Source organism: Leucoraja erinacea, chromosome 24 (assembly GCF_028641065.1).
Source record: "Leucoraja erinacea ecotype New England chromosome 24, Leri_hhj_1, whole genome shotgun sequence".
Lineage (NCBI taxonomy): Eukaryota > Metazoa > Chordata > Chondrichthyes > Rajiformes > Rajidae > Leucoraja > Leucoraja erinaceus.
In genome coordinates, this window is record NC_073400.1 from 9,008,036 (window position 1) to 9,025,536 (window position 17,501).

Here is a 17,501-nt window from a genome sequence, read left to right on the forward strand (position 1 = left end):
GGATTTAGAATTCCAGTGATGCCTTCTGCCTCTATGATCACCTTCTTTATCTGTCACATGTCTCTCAACAGTCCCTTCTCCCTGCTTACTACTTATGTGTAGGAAGGAATTGCAGATGCTGGTTTAAACCAAAGATAGGCACAAAAATCTGGAGTAACTCAGCGGGACAGGCAGCATCTCTGGAGAGAAGGAATGGGTGATGTTTTGGATTGAGGCCCTTCCAGAGGTGCTTACTACTTGCGTATCTATTGAAGATTTTTGCCTTTCTTTTTATGTTCCCTATTCCTTTCTCATATTCTCTCTTTTCTCATCCTTTTTCTTTTCATTTTGCCTCTCATTTTATTACATTTTAATTCGTCCTAGTTTTCATTGGGATTATTCACATGACATGTATTATATACTTCCAGTACATATTGCTCCATTACAGTTTTGCTATCAATATTTAGTTCCTTTTTATCCTGGTCAGATGCCTTGTCTTCCCATTGCAACTACCATGCCTCCAGGTAAGAAGTATAAGAGTAAAGAAGTCTTGCTGCAATGATATAAAGTATTGCCAATATTTGGAGTGCTGTACAGCTTTCCTCAGAAATCAACAAAGTCTTAGTAAACTGATTCTTGGAAAAAAAATAGATAGTTCCTTAAAGACTGATTGATGGAATAGCTCATTTTTAATTCCCTTGGATGCAGAAGGATACATCAGCCTGGAATTTGCAAGGATTGCTGACAGTTCTGCATGAAACCGTTGGCATTTCCTCAGAGTAAATGTCAACAAGTTTGGGAATCCCACTCACACGTAGCGGTCCTGACATTACTGGTTGAGCCCTGCCAACAATTTGTTATTCATACTCCTCTGCTAGAGTCCAGCAATCGCAGAGCCATAAAACTCATGTAGCACGCAAACAAACCCTTCCGCTCATCAAGTCCATGCTGACCATCAACCACCTGTTTACAGTAACCCTAAATTAATCCTATTTTATTCTTCCTGTATACCACTCACCTACACACAGGATAATTTACGACAGCCAACTAAACTATCAACCTACATGCCTTTGGGACGTGGGAGGAAATTGGAACACCTAGAGGAAATCCATGTAACCTCAGGGAGAATGAGTAAACTCGACACAAATCGGTCCAGAGGTCGGGACCGACCCCAGGTCACTGATGCTGTGAGGCTGTCGGCCTACGAGCTGTACTACTGAGTCATCCTGTGCTATGTCAAAGAAGAAGCAGAGTAAAGAGAAAGAAAAATAAGTCTAAAAACATAGAGTTATTAAGTCATGCAACATAGAAACAGGCCCTTCGGCCCACTGTGTCCATTCCTCCTGTTGTACCTCTCTACGCTAATTCCATTCACCATTGTGCTTGTAACTATTTATGCGATGGTGATTTTCGTGCTTGTTTAGATGCTTCTTAAATATCAGGAGAATATCTTCTTCTTCCATCTCTTCAGGCGCATTCCAGTCCTAGCCACTATGTGTGAATAAAATTACCCTCAGGTCACCTCTAAACCTTCCACCTCTCAATGTAAGGCTCTGTCTGCCCTCTTGTCTTAAACACCTTGACCATGGAAGAAAGATTGTTACTACTTACTCGATCCATTCCTTTATAATTTTGTATATCTCCATCAAATCACCCTCCCTCTTCAGATTCAGGGATAACAAACCCAGCCTATCTAGACTCTCCTTATAACTGTGTCGGAAGGAACTGCAGATGCTGGTTTAAACCAAACATAGACACAAAATGCTGGAGTAACTTAACGGGTCAGGCAGCATCTCTGGAGAGAATGAGTGGGTGACGTTTCGGGTCGACTGAAGAAGGATCTTGACCCGAAATGTCACCCATTCCTTCTCTCCATAGATGCTGCCAGACCCGCTGAGTTACTCCAGCATTTTATGTCTCTCCTTATAACTGAACTGTTGCAATCCAGGCAATGTCCTGGTGAATCTCCTCTGCACTCACTCCAGCGTTCCTCCTATGGTATCGTGACTAGTTCTGTGCTCAATATTCTAGTTTTACCTAGCTGTAACATGGCATCCCTGCACATATTCTATGCTACAGCTAAAGAAGCATTCCATTTGCAGATATTTTATAAAAACTGTAGTTTTCTTTATTTACTTTTTGATTTAAACTCGAACTTGTAGAAGTCACACTTTACTGCACCAGCAAAAAGATCTGTGTTTACAACTCAATAAAATGGATTCAGTTTTTAAAATAACTCCAGAGATATGATCTGGACAATTCAAGCATGATGCAGATAGCGATCTGCCCTTTTGCAGTCTTTGATGTTTCTACACATAAGCAACTGAACCCTTTTTGAATGTTTACAAGATCTTTCTCATTTAGTGATGCAAAGGTTCAACAGTGAATTTTATATCGTGCTGCAAAAGGCTATGTCTGTGATGATCTTAATACATTCAGGCTCCATGTATTACCTGTGATGTTAGCTACTTCTGAAAGTGCCCTCGATTGGATGAGTGGAAAGTAAATATGCTTGTTCCTCTTGTCTAGCATATGATTATTGATTTCACAACTTTTCAACTGGATACATGGTTCCATTACTGAAGCTGTTGGAGACTGCATTGTACCAGGGACTGACATAAAGTGCTGGAGGAACTCGGTGGATCAGGCAGCATTTCTGGAGAACATGGATAGGTGATGTTTTGGGTCGGGACCCTTCTATAGACTGCCGACTTGAAACATCCCGACATGTCATGTATTCAATTTCTCCAGAGATGCTGCCTGACCCACTGAGTATGCCAGCATTCTGTGTCTTTATTTTTCACCCAGCATTTGCAGTTCCTTGTGTCTCCATGTAACAGGAGCTGTGGGAGACTGCCATGTAACAGGGAATATTAAAGACTGTTACATAACAGGGACAGCCGGAGACTGGAGATGGATACAAAGTGCTGGCGTAACTCAGTGGGTCAGACAGCATATCTGGAGGAAAAGACAAGACCGATGAAGGGTCCCAAACTGAAACATCATCCATCCTTTTTCTCTAGAGATGCTGCCTGACCCATTGAGTTAAGCCAGCACTATGTATCAAGCTTTGATGTGAAACCACATTTGCAGTTCTTTGCTTCTACTGTTTATACTGCCATGTATCTGGAAATGTTGGTAAATGTTCTGAAGCAAAGGTTATGATGACTTTTTACATGATCTTCAGACAAATGCCACGCAGCGCCAGACAAACTCTTCAGCAGCATGCAGTCATTGTATTTGTAATCAGATTGAGTTCATATCAATATGAGCAGCACTGAAACCAGTTTTCAAGATCACAAACTAGGTTTTCCCAATCTCTCCATGCCACATCTCATTACTTTTTCATGCTTCAGTCCAGATTTTTTGCAAGTATCCTTGTCGCGATTACTTTTCCATTAACGTAAGTGGTTCAAAATAATACTTTCTATTTATTCCCAAGATAACCTCTGTGTGATAAAGGGAATTTCTGCCATACTCAACCTGCCGGTGTGACTTCTGTGTAAGCAGAGAAGAGGAGGGTGGCTGGATCAGTGACAGATTCATTTTAACCTAAGCATTACTTCATGACATTTGCACGTCAGAAGAGGTTGCATGGTCATTACATGCAAGAGATACCATGTTAAATGAGAAGCAGCAGGACACTAATCTGCCTCTTCAACCTCCACCCTTAATCTTGCCACTAACTTTGCTGCAACTAGCTGCTAAGTGATTCCAGGTTTTCCCCTTAACCACTCTCCTTAAAATTCATTCCAAGTGTTGTTCACTCTCACAGAACCAGCCATTAGAATGAACAGATTTATGTCTGTGCGGTGCTCGACACAGTCCTCCACCCACTGTGCTTCGTTTTGCCCCATCCTGTTATTTCTTTTCTCTCACATAATTACTTAGCTTCCTTATAAATGGTATTTATCTGAACCACTTCATCGCACTCTTTTAATCACGTCCTCAGTGGTGAAGTATTTTCTTGAATTTCTGATGTTTTAAAGACACTGCAAGGAAACGGGCCCTTCAGTCCAACGGGTCCACGCCGACCATCGATCACCCGCTCACACTAGTTCTATGTTATCCCACTTATCCACTCCTTACACACTAGGGGCAATTTACAGAGGCCAATTAGCCTACAATCCGGCATGTCTTTGGGATGTGGGTGGGAATCAGAGCACCCTCCAGCAGTTTAGCATTTTCTCCAGATTCCAGCATCTTCAGTCTTTTGTGTCATCATGGAATGTGATTGAGTCTCTTTCCGGTTCACAAACTACCACTCCAGGTGTTCATTCAGGTACTTCTCTTATGGATTCACACTTGTACATCTGAAACTATTTACCATTACTGGAACAAGAAATTATGAAATTCCCACTACAATGCACTTTTGGATAGTTTTCCAAGAAAAAAGATGGCATTGGTATATGCTAAACTTACGACATTCTCCTGTGCCAAACTTTTCTCTGTGTCTTCATTAATATCTCTGACTGCCTTTGGATATTCACCCAGCACGTCATTCCCCTTCTTTCCTCAGAGAGTTGTTATTTTTACTCCTTATTTCATTACAATTAAAACATTCTTGTTTGTCTATCAGGTCATATTTAAATAAATATTGTCCTCCTGATTAAATTTTATCTTTGTATGACTCATTGTCACCTTCCTCTAGCTAACAATGATCTATTCTACATTTTCCTTCGTCCACATCCCCTTTGATCCCTCGTTTTCACACCTTACCCTTCCATATCTCCGTGTCTCCCTCTTCTCAGTCTGAAAAAGAATCTCGACCCGAAACGTCACCCATTCCTTCTCTCCAGAGATGCTGCCTGTCCCGCCGAGTTACTCCAGCATTTTGTGTCTATCATATTTATTTAGAATTATTTAAAAGTTGTTTAATTCTGCACTCCTATAAGGTTGAGAGCAGAGGGCAAACATGAAGGTTCCTCATGTTCCTCAAGGTTCCACAAGACAATGTGAGTGAAGGTTGAAGCTCATGGAAATTGTGGAAAACAACTGAGCTGTCCAGGAAATTAGCCGAAGCTGCAGGAATGGCCAGCAGACCATCAAACTGTCAGGATGCAACAAGTTAAAATATAAAATACTGCAGTTAATAGAAATCTGAAATAAAAACAAAGTGCTGGAAATGCTCTGCAGATCAGTCAACGTATGTGAAGGGAGAAGCAGAGTTAAAATTACAGGTCAATGGCAAGCAGTGTCCTGCAAGGATCTGTGAGGGGGCCACAATAATGCAAAGTCATTCGAAACATTAAATTATACAGAGATATTAATAATTATATAAATATACCAATTATTAGATAAATGGCATAAATTAATTTCAATATAGGCAAATGTTAGCTCATAAAGGTAGACACAAAATGCTGGAGTAACTCAGCTTCTCTGGAGAGAAGGAATGGGTGATGTTTCGGGTCTCAACCCGAAACATCATACATTCCGTCTCTCCAGAGATGCTGTGGTAGTTCCTTCCTACACAAATGTGAGCTCATACATTTTCTAGACAGTGAAAGGCTAAAAGTGTGAAGTTTCAGAAAGATCTAGGAATCCATTTTCATGACCAGGTACAAAAAATTGTCAACATTCGTAAAAAAGCAGGTGGGCAGATGTTATGTTACAGTGAAAAGACGTTAGTTTTGTCAGAAATGTAACAATAATTTGCCAGAATGACACCAGTATTTCAAGGATAAATTACAATGATAAATTTTATTCTTTGAAATTTATAACATTGGCAGTTGATTCAATTGAAGTTTTTCAAGAGAAGAAGAGCTGCTAGGAAGGACAACAAGACTATTTCTAATGGTTGGGGTCTTTAGAACTGGAGGGTACATTATTAAATTTGGAGCTGGAGCATTCAGGAGAAAGACCCCTGCACTTCCCTAAATGACAACTGATATGGGAGTAAACTATCCATTTTAATTCTGACTTTGTTAGATTTTTGGTATGATAAGAGGAAGAACAAGTGATTATTTAATGTCAGTGATTAAACATGATCTTATTGAAAGACAGACGAGGCTGAAGCAGCCAAGAGCATTATTTATGTTTAAGTGATGAAGTAAACAAAATTCTTCCATTTGCTTTAATTTTGCTCCTGACTCCTATTATTTTAAAGTGGATAAATTCTAAATTCGGCTCCTGGTTTGAGTCAAGATGAGGTTCCAAATAATGTTAATGCTTTTCATTTTGTGGTCACCTTCCCCAGGGGAAGTATGGTTTGAATCTCCAATATATCGTGTAATTTACGAACACCAGATTAGGATGAGCACCAACATTTATGCCTCACCAAAACATAGTGTATGGTGGAGTCATTATGCAAACCATACTGTATATCAAAATGGAATCTGAACTAATTGGACCTAACTGAAGTCTCTCTTTCTCATAATTCATGTTTGTATGTGGTCTTTTTATTTAAAATCCTTCTTCTATTGACAAGGTGGTCAGTACCACACCTGGACATTAGCTTGAATGTATTCACATTAATTGTTTCTAAATAGAGTCGTTCTGTTTATGCTTCATCCGTGGCAAATGAAGGGAATCTTCCTGACATATTGTTGCCTTATATATAATAATAATAATAATAAAACATTTTATTTTCGGGCGCCTTTCAAAGTCTCAAGGACACCTTACAGAAAATTAACAGAAGAGAAAAAAAACATATAGTCGGAGTAAAATAAATAATAAGGACATGACCAATACACAAATTAAAGACAGAAATCGCTCCAAAGGCAAAACATCAAAAAAACACAATGTGAAAGAGAGAGCAGCGGCAGCTAAAGCGTGCCAGCGTCCGCTCTCCCTTCCGACAGCCATCTTGGACACAGACTAATATATTAACTTACACACAGGAAAATATAATCCCCCCACAGTGGTTACCACTGTGGCAGAAGGCACAATGTCCAGTCCCCATCCCCAGTTCACCCAAAGTCAGGCTTATTGAGGCCTCCGCTATTGCCTCTACGGAGGCCCGATGTTCCTGGCCGTTCTCACCGGGTGGTCTTGCCCCGGCGTCGGGAGAGTCCTCTCAGCGGCTGGGCCACCTGGAAAGGCCACTTCCTAGCTGGAGACCGCGGCTTCCGAAGCCGACAAGGCCGCGCCGGGTTGGAGCTCCCAGGCTCCCAATGTTAGAGTCGGCGCCGCCCGCTCCGCTCGGCAGACCTGCAGCCCGGAGGTGTTGAACTCGGCGGTCACAGCTCACCGGAGCTCCAGCGCGGCGATCCAGCGCGGCGACCCAGGCAAGGCATCGCCCGCTCCGCTCCATGATAGCGCTCCAGCGCTGTGCCGCCACCGAAGCCGAGGTGCTGGGCGGTCCCCACCAGGAAATGGCGCTCCACGCCCGCTGGTAGGCCACGGGGACGGGTCGACGGGGCAGCCCGGAGAAAAAGCTGCCTCAGCGACCAGGTAGGGCCCTAGAAGTAAAATTGCCCCTTACCCCCCACAATAAAAAGTCCATTTCTCCAACGGACGAAGCACAGGACTTACTAAAAACTTCAAAAAAAAGTGATTTAAACAGACGGCTGCTAGTTAGCAGCCGTTCCCCAAGATGGCTCCTCCTCATATCTTACCTTATCTACTTATATATGCACTGACTCAATGCTCAAGTCATTTTGTACAGTTGATCTGCTATATAATGTACATCTGCAGGTTCAATGCCGAGTCTCTGTGTCAGACAACTTGGATTACAAGCCTCTCAATCCTTTAAGAAGCTTGACTCAGAACAATCATTAAGTTGTGTTATTCCAACTGGAAATTTGTCACCGGAAGTGGAAGAACTTTAGGAAGGGAAGAATGTAATTCTCATGTATTCTAAGCACCCAGAAACAATTATATAAAAGAATAAATGGCAGTGATTCTTGATTTCAGCAAAATGATATCTTGCTTAAAGAAGGGAAGTTGTGGATGTTGGTGGCCAATAATCCCAACTCAATGACATCACTGCAGGAGTTCCTCAGGGCAATATCCTGAGCCAACCATCTTAATCTACTTTAACAACGATCTTCCTTTTATCATGAAAGTAAGCATGCGGGTGCAGCAGGCAGTGAAGAAAGCTAATGGCATGTTGGCCTTCATAATGAGAGGAGTTGAGTATAGGAGCAAAGAGGTCCTACTACAGTTGTACAAGGCCCTGGTGAGACCACATCTGGAGTATTGTGTGCAGTTTTGGTCTCCTAATTTGAGGAAGGACATTCTTGCTATTGAGAGAGTGCAGCGTAGGTTCACGAGGTTAATTCCCGGGATGGCAAGACTGTCATATGATGAAAGAATGGAGCGACTGGGTTTGTATTCACTGGAATTTCGAAGGATGAGAGGGATATCTTATAGAAACATAAAATTATTAAGGGATTGGACACGCAACATGTTCCCGATGTTGGGGGGGTCCAGACCCAGGGGCCACAATTTAAGAATAAGGTAGGCCATTTTGAACTGAGATGAAGAAAAACTTTTTCACACAGAGAGTTGTGAATTTGTGGAATTCTCTGCCACAGAAGGCAGTGGAGGCCGATTCACTGCATGCATTCAAAAGAGAGTAAGATAGAGCTCTTGGGGGCTAGCGGAATCAATGGATATGGGGAGAAGGCAGGAACGGGGTACTGACTGGGGATGATCGGTCATGATTAAATTGAATGGCGGTGCTGGTTCGAGGGGCCGAATGGCCTACACCTGCACCTATTGTCTATGTATCTTGGAATAAAATAGGAAGTGGGGATGTTTGCACAGTTAAATTCCATTTGCATCTAATTTAGCAAGTTTGCAAGTAATTTAGTGGGACAGGCAGCATCTCTGGAGAGAAGGAATGGGTGACCTTTCGGGTCGATACCCTTCTTCAGGTGACCCATTCCTTCTCTCTAGAGATCCTGCCAGTCCCGCAGAGTTACTCCAGCATTTTGTCTCTGGTATTGTCTACGGTATTGTCTACGGTATTGTCTCTGTCCCCGTCTCTCCGCCTCTGTGTCTCTGTCTCTGTGTCTGTTGGAACAGAGGGAGAGCAGTTAAATCCACTCTATGCCTTTCTTTCTCTTTTCTTCCTACTTTTCTCACTCCGTGGCTCTCTCTTTACGCAGATATCGATGAATGCCGTCTGCACAATGGTGGCTGTGACCACGTCTGCAGGAATACTATTGGAAGCTTCGAGTGCAGTTGCAAAAAGGGCTACAAACTGCTGACTAATGAAAGGACTTGTCAAGGTGAGTCAAATCTCTGTGCTATTTGTTTGAATGTACATAACGTGCTTCCACTGCAATCTCACCTTTATTTCTATTATTCGATTTACCTGCTAGAGACTGGATGAAGTTACTCATAAATTGCACATTAACAGGTGGGGGGTTCTGAAATTATGGCGTTTATTGTGCTGAATACTAATACCTGCTGGTGTGTTTGTTGATTCTGTTACGGTGATATTGCTGTGCAGTGTTATCTGATCTCCTGAATAACCAAGAAGATTAGATTGGCGATGTAACTGAAGGATAAAAATTGGCAATTAAATCATCTGTAAATATTGTGAATTTCTTTGGAAGTGTGGAGTTAGTTTGCGTGGGGGTGCAGGTAATAGAGTGTGAGAATATACTTCACAAATTGCTACTGTGTCATATGATTAAGATTGGAATGTTTTTCTAGTTGGCCGCAATATCCATTACAATTATTTATAAAGTATAGGATCTCAGCTTCAGGCATTAACATTAATCATTTTTAATCTGCATGTTAATACTACCATCAAATATAACATTTCTCAAGAGATGAAAATTCCATCTGCCCAAATCCTGTGGATTTGGTCTTGTGAGAATGAAGTCACTTGGACCTGTGAGAGTCGTCAACTGTGGAAAACTGTTATATCCATAGGTCACTGGGGTCCTCTTTTGGCAGAGTCTGGGTACTGCAGAAGGACATTGCTGCACATTTTGTTGTTGGACATGAATATTGACGGGACCAGGATTCAGGATTCGTGAAAAATGCCATTGACTTTGGAAGAACTGCAGACTTGCCTTCTGCAACCCATTTAAGCAGCTGTAATCTGCAATAAAGAGCTGGTCTGATCCCTCATTTATCGGCCCTGTATGTTTAGGATCGCAGGGAGTGGAGTTGTTGGAGAGAATGGGACCCATCTCAAAACAAATTGCAGGAAAAGGTTGGCAGCTGGCTAAACTATACCTCCTAAGCTAACCAAGCCAGAACAATCAAAGACAAAATGAATCTGATATGAAAAACTTCTAAAACAATTTTAAGAAGTAAGAATCTCAAAATACCTAAAAACACTTGAGCAGTTTAAAGAAAAGTTAATTACCCAAAAGGTGCCATAATCCCCCACAGCCATCCCTCTTCATTGAACTGAGTGGAGAAGCAACGTTTTTTTAAAGGGTGAGTAGTGTGGAATCATGACACCTCCTCCAACATGAACTTGATGAGGGTAGGGAGAGAAATACAGCCCAAATTCTCACCTCAAACTTCTAACCCTTAATATCTCTGGATATTAAAATCTCCATCATCCTCTCATCATCATGCCTATCAAAAATAGACTATGTGGACAGTGTGGATGGGTAACTGATGGTTGGTGTGGACATGGTGGGTCAACAAAACTGTGTTTCTGTTCTATGTAACGCCAACAATCTTATCAATAATGGCAATGGGACTGTGAGCCCAGGCCTTGGCCAGTTCTTTTCAGTTTCTAAAAAGACTGATAAACCAAATACAGGATTGATCCTTAAATTCCTACAGGAAGAGAATGGAGTTTGATAGGGGGATAGGGCATTTAGATCAGAGTTAAACCAATTGATAGATAATACAGGAGAGTTGTAAAGGATGATGGAGGTTTTAATAGACAGAGATATAAAGGGATAGTGGATTGAGGAGAGAGGTGACACAATGGTGCAGCTGATAGAGCTACTACCTCATAGAGCCAAGACCCTGGTTCAGGTGCTGTCTGTGCGGAGTTTGCATGTTCTCCCTGTGACTGTGTGGGTTTTCTCTGGGTTCTCCGGTTTCCTCTCACATCCTAAAGACGTGTAATTTTCTGGGTTAATTGTCCCTCTGTAAATTGCTCCCAGTGTCCAGGGAGAGGTGTGAAAGTGAGATAACATAGAACTAGTGGCGGGTGACCCATGGTCAACATCGACCCGGTGGGCCTGTTTCCATGCTGCATTACTGAACACTCAGCAATCAATGGATTGGGGATCTGAGATAGTGAAACAGGTTTATGGAGAGAGGCATGGAGTAAAATTCAATGATATGGGGTGAGTGGAGTTGGGAGAATGTGAGAGAATCAGAAGGGGTTGAGTCGGAGATACAGGGAAAGGATAGAGAGATAAAGGTACAGAACAGAGTTGGAAGGGATAGAGTCAAGTTAGAGATAGATACATTCAGGAGCCATTAGAATTAATAAATTTCACTTTATACACTTGCTGCAAATAAAATAACTACGATAGACACAAAATGCTGGAGTAACTCAGCGGGTCAGACAGCATCCCTGGAGAAAAGGAATTGACATTTTGGGTCAGAACCCTTCTTCAGACTGCAAGTCGGGGGAGGGGGGAAGGAATGCAGGATTAACCTGAAATTAGAGAAATCAATATTCATACCGCTTGGTAAACCACCCAAGCGAAGTAAGGGGTGTCCCTTAATAAAATTATTCGGGGCGAGTGAAGACGCGGACTCTTGCAGCCCATGTCCAAACTGGAATTTTACTGTCGACTAAACTCGTGACATTCTTTGTCTCAGAAACAAAACTAGTTTAGTTCCAAGGAGAGAGATGCTTGCCCTGCACCAAGTATTTATACTGTAACAATTAATCTTATCACAGTGCGGTCGGTCCCTTCATGGTGCTCATCAAACATACCACTGCTGTGATCTCGACAGGTTTGCAGTCACGAAAGCACGGAAGCCTTTTGGGGAGAAGCCAGAGTTGGCCAGGGGTGGCCAGGCGTTATCAGCCAGTCACGCTCTTGATGTTTTAAATGATTTAGAACCATGTTTTCGTTAGTCAAAGAAACAAGAAATCAGGAGCATGTCAGATAAATGTTAGGGGTGAGTGCAGACTGGGTTTGATGGGTGAGTGCAGACTGGGTTTGATGCTGGCTCTTTAAAAGTTCTGCATTTTCCCCCATGGAGAAGCAAGAAATATCTCAGCTGTAAAATTATTTGCAGTAAAGCATTAAAAAGTACAAGTTATCCATTGTTGAACATGGGCTGCAAGAGTTGGCACCTCCACTCACCCTGAATCATTTTATTTTAAACAAGTGTTTAAAGGGAAATTGATTACATTTAATAACTCTTTGCCTTTCTGCTTCTGAACATGTCTAGCCGGGCTCGTCCCTTCAAACTCTGTTCTGTATCTTTATCTCTCTATCCTTATCATCTGTTTTGTGTATCCCTGATTCTACCCCTTCTGATTGTCTCCTCTGTCCCATTGACTCTGTCCTTTTATCACCTCTGATTGTATCTATCTGTCTATTTGGACCCCCCTTCTATACCCTAGACTATCCCTCCCATCTTTACCTAAGTATGTTCACAAGAAATATGCGGTAGTAGAAGAAAGTGACTGGCCACTACCTTCTCATGGGAATCGGGATCATACAGCATGGAAACAAGCCATTTGGCCAATCATAACCTTGCCTTACAGTGGGCACCCGTCCATTTTAATCCCATCATCCAGCATTTTACCAGTAGCTTTCAAAACGTAGATGAATAAAGTGTTCATCTAGATATCTATTAAATTCTGTCAGTGACTGCATCTGCCATTCTTTCATAGTCATAGAGTGATACAATGTGCAAACAGGCCCTTCAGCCCAACGTGCCCACACCACCAAACATGTCCCAACCACACTAGTCCCACCTGCCCGCATTTGGCCCATATCGCTCCAAACCTGTCCAATCCATGTACCTGTCAAAACAAGACAAAGCCCAAAGTCCCTAGGCAACCAAGATAGTTTGTAGTTTAAAGTTTAGTTGGAGTATATAGTATTGAATAGCCTGATGGTTATTGGGAAGAAGCTGTTCCTCAACCCAGACCCATTTTTGCAACAATTCCAAGAGCAGATGTCCTGATCCCAATAAGATCCTTTAGTTCAGTTCGTATTTCATTTATTTCTTCCTTTCTGTTTTTTCCTTTGCTGTTGATCCATCTTGGTGAATCTTACGTTGTGGACCTTCACATGCAGTACCCAACCTCCTGGCTGTTCTAACATCAGAGAGGGGGGTTCATATTCCATGAGATCCGAGGCTCTAATATTTTTCAACATTTAATTTTTCAACGTCTTTTTCAAATCATGTGGATAATGTTATCCAGATGCTTCACTAATTTGGTGCATTTCTGCTGACCCTGTGATGCCTCAAAAAGCTTGTCCATCTTGCATCAATTGACAGTCTCTAATCAGAATTCAAATACTTGAGGTAAATGCCTACATCTGCATTGCAATAGCCTTTACAATCCATGTTGTTTTTGTCAACCTGTTTTCCTAACAGCAGCACCCAGTTAATACTGACATGTCTTTCCATTACTTTTCATTTTACAGCAAACTAGCAAAGATGAACTGTAGAACAAGAACAGTAATCAGGATTGAGGCAGAGATGTAATGAAAGTGAGAATGGTCACAAAGAGCTGGAGTAACTCAGCGTGACAGGCACCATCCCTGGAGAGAAGGAATGGGTAACGTTTTGAGTCGAGACCCTTGTTCAGAAACGTCGCCCATTCCTTCTCTCGGGCTAATTCTAACTAGTAGAATATTAGAGCAGTGTGTAAGAAGGAACTGCAGATGCTGGTTTAAACCGAAGATGGACACAAAAAGCTGGAGTAACTCAGCGGGACAGGCAGCATCTCTGGAGAGAACTTATGGGTGGTTTCGACCAGAAACGCCACCCATTTCTTCTCTCCAGGGATGCTGCCTGTCCCGCTGAGTTACTCCAGCTTTTTGTGTCTACCTTTGAACATTAGAGCAGAGCAGCTTTGCTGATAATTTTGCCTCTGAAAGATTCACTGTAACTACACCAAAAATGAGAAGCTATAATTAGGGAAACGTTGTTCCAGAGGATAGGCCAAAGGAGACATAATAAAAACTTCTGTGGTTTCCAAAGGGTGCTCAAGGATCTCTGGTTGATGAATTAGTGAGAGCCAGACAGACTCACAATGCTATTATTAGAAGAACAAAGAGTGAAGTCAGAATCAAATGTTCCTGGTTATTGCAACAGGGATATTTTGTTTATATGGCTATTTGGGCAACGATAGTGCATCATTACAACGGCATTGAACAACTTACTTGAAAAGAGACTATAAAACAATGAAAGTATAGAGGCAAGATATTGGAACAAGCTGCTCTGTTGAAGAATTGACTGTAATGGTGGTGAAGGCAGATGCAATCGTGACATTTAAGAGACTTTTGGATAGGCACATGGATATGCAGGGAATGGAGGGATCTGGATCATGTGTGGGCAGAGGAGATTAATTTAACAGCATCATGTGGGCTGAAGCGCCCATTCCTGTGCTGTACCGTTATATATTTGATGTAATAAAGGCACTAGGAGACATGAGCTTCTTTCCAGCTGTCATTTCTCTGACTGCAAATCAGGCATTTGTCCTTTTCCCAGGTTTGGAATCCCACAAAGACTTTATATCTGAATAATTCCACGGGCAAATCACATCTCAATTTGGCTTCTTAATCGGCGATATTGCAAAACACACAATTTCCCATAATTTGGAATAATTGACTCTTGTTATCATACCCAATCAACAAAACTAAAGGTTGGCGGTATACCAAATTATCACGTAGGATGTAACCAATGCTGATTCAGGAGCAAAGTTGGAACCATAAAGCAAAAGGCAGGTGCAGCTGTGGAGAATTTGCATTAGAGTAGGTCTTGGGTGGATTAACAGGAGCTGATTATTTGTCAAGTCATCAAGTTTATCATCAGGTTCAAAAGTACGGTGATGTAAAAGAATGGTGAAGTACGAGCATAATGAAAATCTTGCTTGCAGTATCGTGCCTCATCCAGCATCATCTTGCAATTTATGGAATAATTAAAAAATTGCACATCTCCTTGGTCCAAGATCAGACATGTCAGAGAGTTGGAAATTGCGAGACGCTGCCGGAAAGTGGCGACTCTCTACGTGCTGCTCCAAATGAGGATCTATTGTACTTGTATATTTTGATTTGATGGATAGCATGGAGAACAAGTTACCATTGAAGAAACCGTTGAACCATCGCAAGCACATAGACTTGGATAACACGCAAAACATAAATTATACAAGACAGTGAAAAGAAAAAGACTGTGCAAAACACAACTAGAAAAACAAGTCTGTGGTTGTACAAGAGATGGTTCATAGTGTTCGGGGGCTGAGGTAGGATTAGAGTTGTACGAGTTGGTTAAGACCCTGATGCTTGTAGGAAAGCAATTGTTTCTGAGCCAGGTGGTGTGGGTTCTGTACCTCCAGCTTGACGGTGGCAGTGAAAAGAGGGCATGGCCCAGAAGGGTGGGGATCCTTGATGATAGATGGCGTCGTATTCAGGCAGCTTCGCGTGTAGATGCTTTGTAGAGGCTGTGATGGACAAAGTTGAGTCCACTACACTCTGCAGCCTCTTGTATTGCCGTGCATTGGAATTGCTGCACCAGAACATGATACAACCAGTCAGGGTACTTTCCACCGCGCATCTGTTGAAGTTTGTGATAATATTCGGCGGCATACCGAATCTCTGTAAACTTGCAAGAAAGTAGGTGCACTGGCGCCTTCTTCATGATTACATCTATGTGCTGGGGCCAAATCAGGCCATCCTAGATGTTAACACCCAGGAACTTACCTGTCTGGGTACAAAACACTGAAATATGACTCATTCCTATCTTTCACCTTTCCCGACTCCTCTACCAAATCATGTAATATCAGAGAAGCATGGAGATTGCTGTCCCTGGGTGATTCATGCTTGTCTGATCAAGTCACATTTGCTATCAACCTCACGCCCACCAATTCTTGAAATTATAATGCACCTCCTTTAAGATGTGTAGATCAACTGGAAAATTTCAATTCTTACAGTGGGTGGTGAATCTCTGGAATGTTCTGCCCCTGAATGTTGTGGAGGCCAGATCATTAGAAGTATTTAATGTGGAGGGAGGTCATTTTTTTAAAGATCAGGAAATTGAGGTTTACGAGAATGCCAGAGGGGAGGGGAGAAAATGTGGGACAGAGCAGCTTTGATCTTATTAAATGGTGGGACAGGTTTGTGGCCCAGTGGTCTATTCTTGATATGTGTAGAGAGGAACTGCAGATGCTGGTTTAAACCGGATAGACACAAAAATCTGGAGTAACTCAGCAGGTCAGACAACATCTCTGGAGAAAAGTTGACGTTTTGGGTCGAGACCCTTCAGACAATTCTACATGTTGGCAATTGTGAAATGAAGACCTTCTGCCAAACTCCTTTGTCAGGAACATGAGATTAACTATTACATCAGCACTTAGACTTTAAGCGGTTAATAGGATAGGAATGTTTAGGGTTGGGAGGTGGTGGAAAATGAGAACCCTAAGATGCCAAGAGGTTATAGACAGATGATACATGTTGACACCGTTTGTTATGATATTGTGTCAGCTAAGATAGACTTGGCAACATGTATATTGTTGAAGACGCCGCCTCTTTCAAAAGAAGGGAATGCTGCCCTTCGATAAATGAAAGCTGTGGTCGACTTCCCAGTCAACAGCAGTGGAGAGGAATGTGAACCGCAGACAAGACGAGGTATTGTGATGCCACGTTTGGGCCGGGTTTGTCTGTGGTTCAATGTTCTCACCTAGGCTTAACTGTAATGTAATCTACTTTTGTGGTAGTACAGGCAAGGTCCCTTGTGGATTATAGTATGATAAAATGTTGTGGGTTCATTGTACATTCAAGCAGGTATTACTAGGACTACGTAAGCAATTCCAGACTCAACAAAGAGCCTTAATCGGAAACAACGGCAAGGACGAACATTTCAGTGCACAAATTAAATGGTGATCTGTGGAGCACTCTGGCTTGTGGCCATTTATTGCTGAAAAAATTACTGAACTGCTCAGATTCAAACCATTTTTATTTGCCCGTTAATATTTTGATGTGGTCTGTGTGAAGTTGACCAAGCTGGGCTGTTTTCAATAAAGTTGTTTTATTTTATGTGGTCTGGTGTGCGAAAGGGCAGGAAAGGTTGTTCCAAAGCATGAATGGTGCCCAGCTCACCTTGGTGCCCAGTCTCCACATTCAGTTCCTTGTAAAAACAATTCCTGATCTAAGCTTTTATGAATGATAGTCAGCAAATGAAAGGAAGTTCCCGGGGCACTCAGTCTACTACTGGTTACTCTCCATCACACATTAAAAGAAGATATTGCATTTCAAATCTGAAGTACTTTGAGGTCGTCTAATGCCCCTGACCCACTTAGGAAACCTGAACGGTAACCTCTGGAATCTTTGCGCCCCACCCAAGGTTTCCGTGCGGTTCCCGGAGGTTTTTGTCAGTCTCCCTACCTGCTCCACCTGCTTCCACTACCTGCAACCTCCGGCAACCACCTGCAACCTCCAATGTGGGACAGGGGCATA

At 42.3% G+C, this 17,501-nt stretch overlaps 1 protein-coding gene across 3 annotated transcripts in view; it reads left to right on the plus strand.

The window, feature by feature from the left end:
* The window catches only part of scube3 (signal peptide, CUB domain, EGF-like 3), a 272,047-nt gene that overhangs the window by 194,442 nt on the left and 60,104 nt on the right, over positions 1 to 17,501 (plus strand). For all 3 annotated transcript variants that reach the window (XM_055654491.1, XM_055654492.1, XM_055654493.1), the window contains one exon: positions 9,033 to 9,155. In XM_055654491.1, the coding sequence (XP_055510466.1) occupies positions 9,033 to 9,155 (123 nt within the window). The remainder of the gene's footprint in view (positions 1 to 9,032; positions 9,156 to 17,501) is intronic.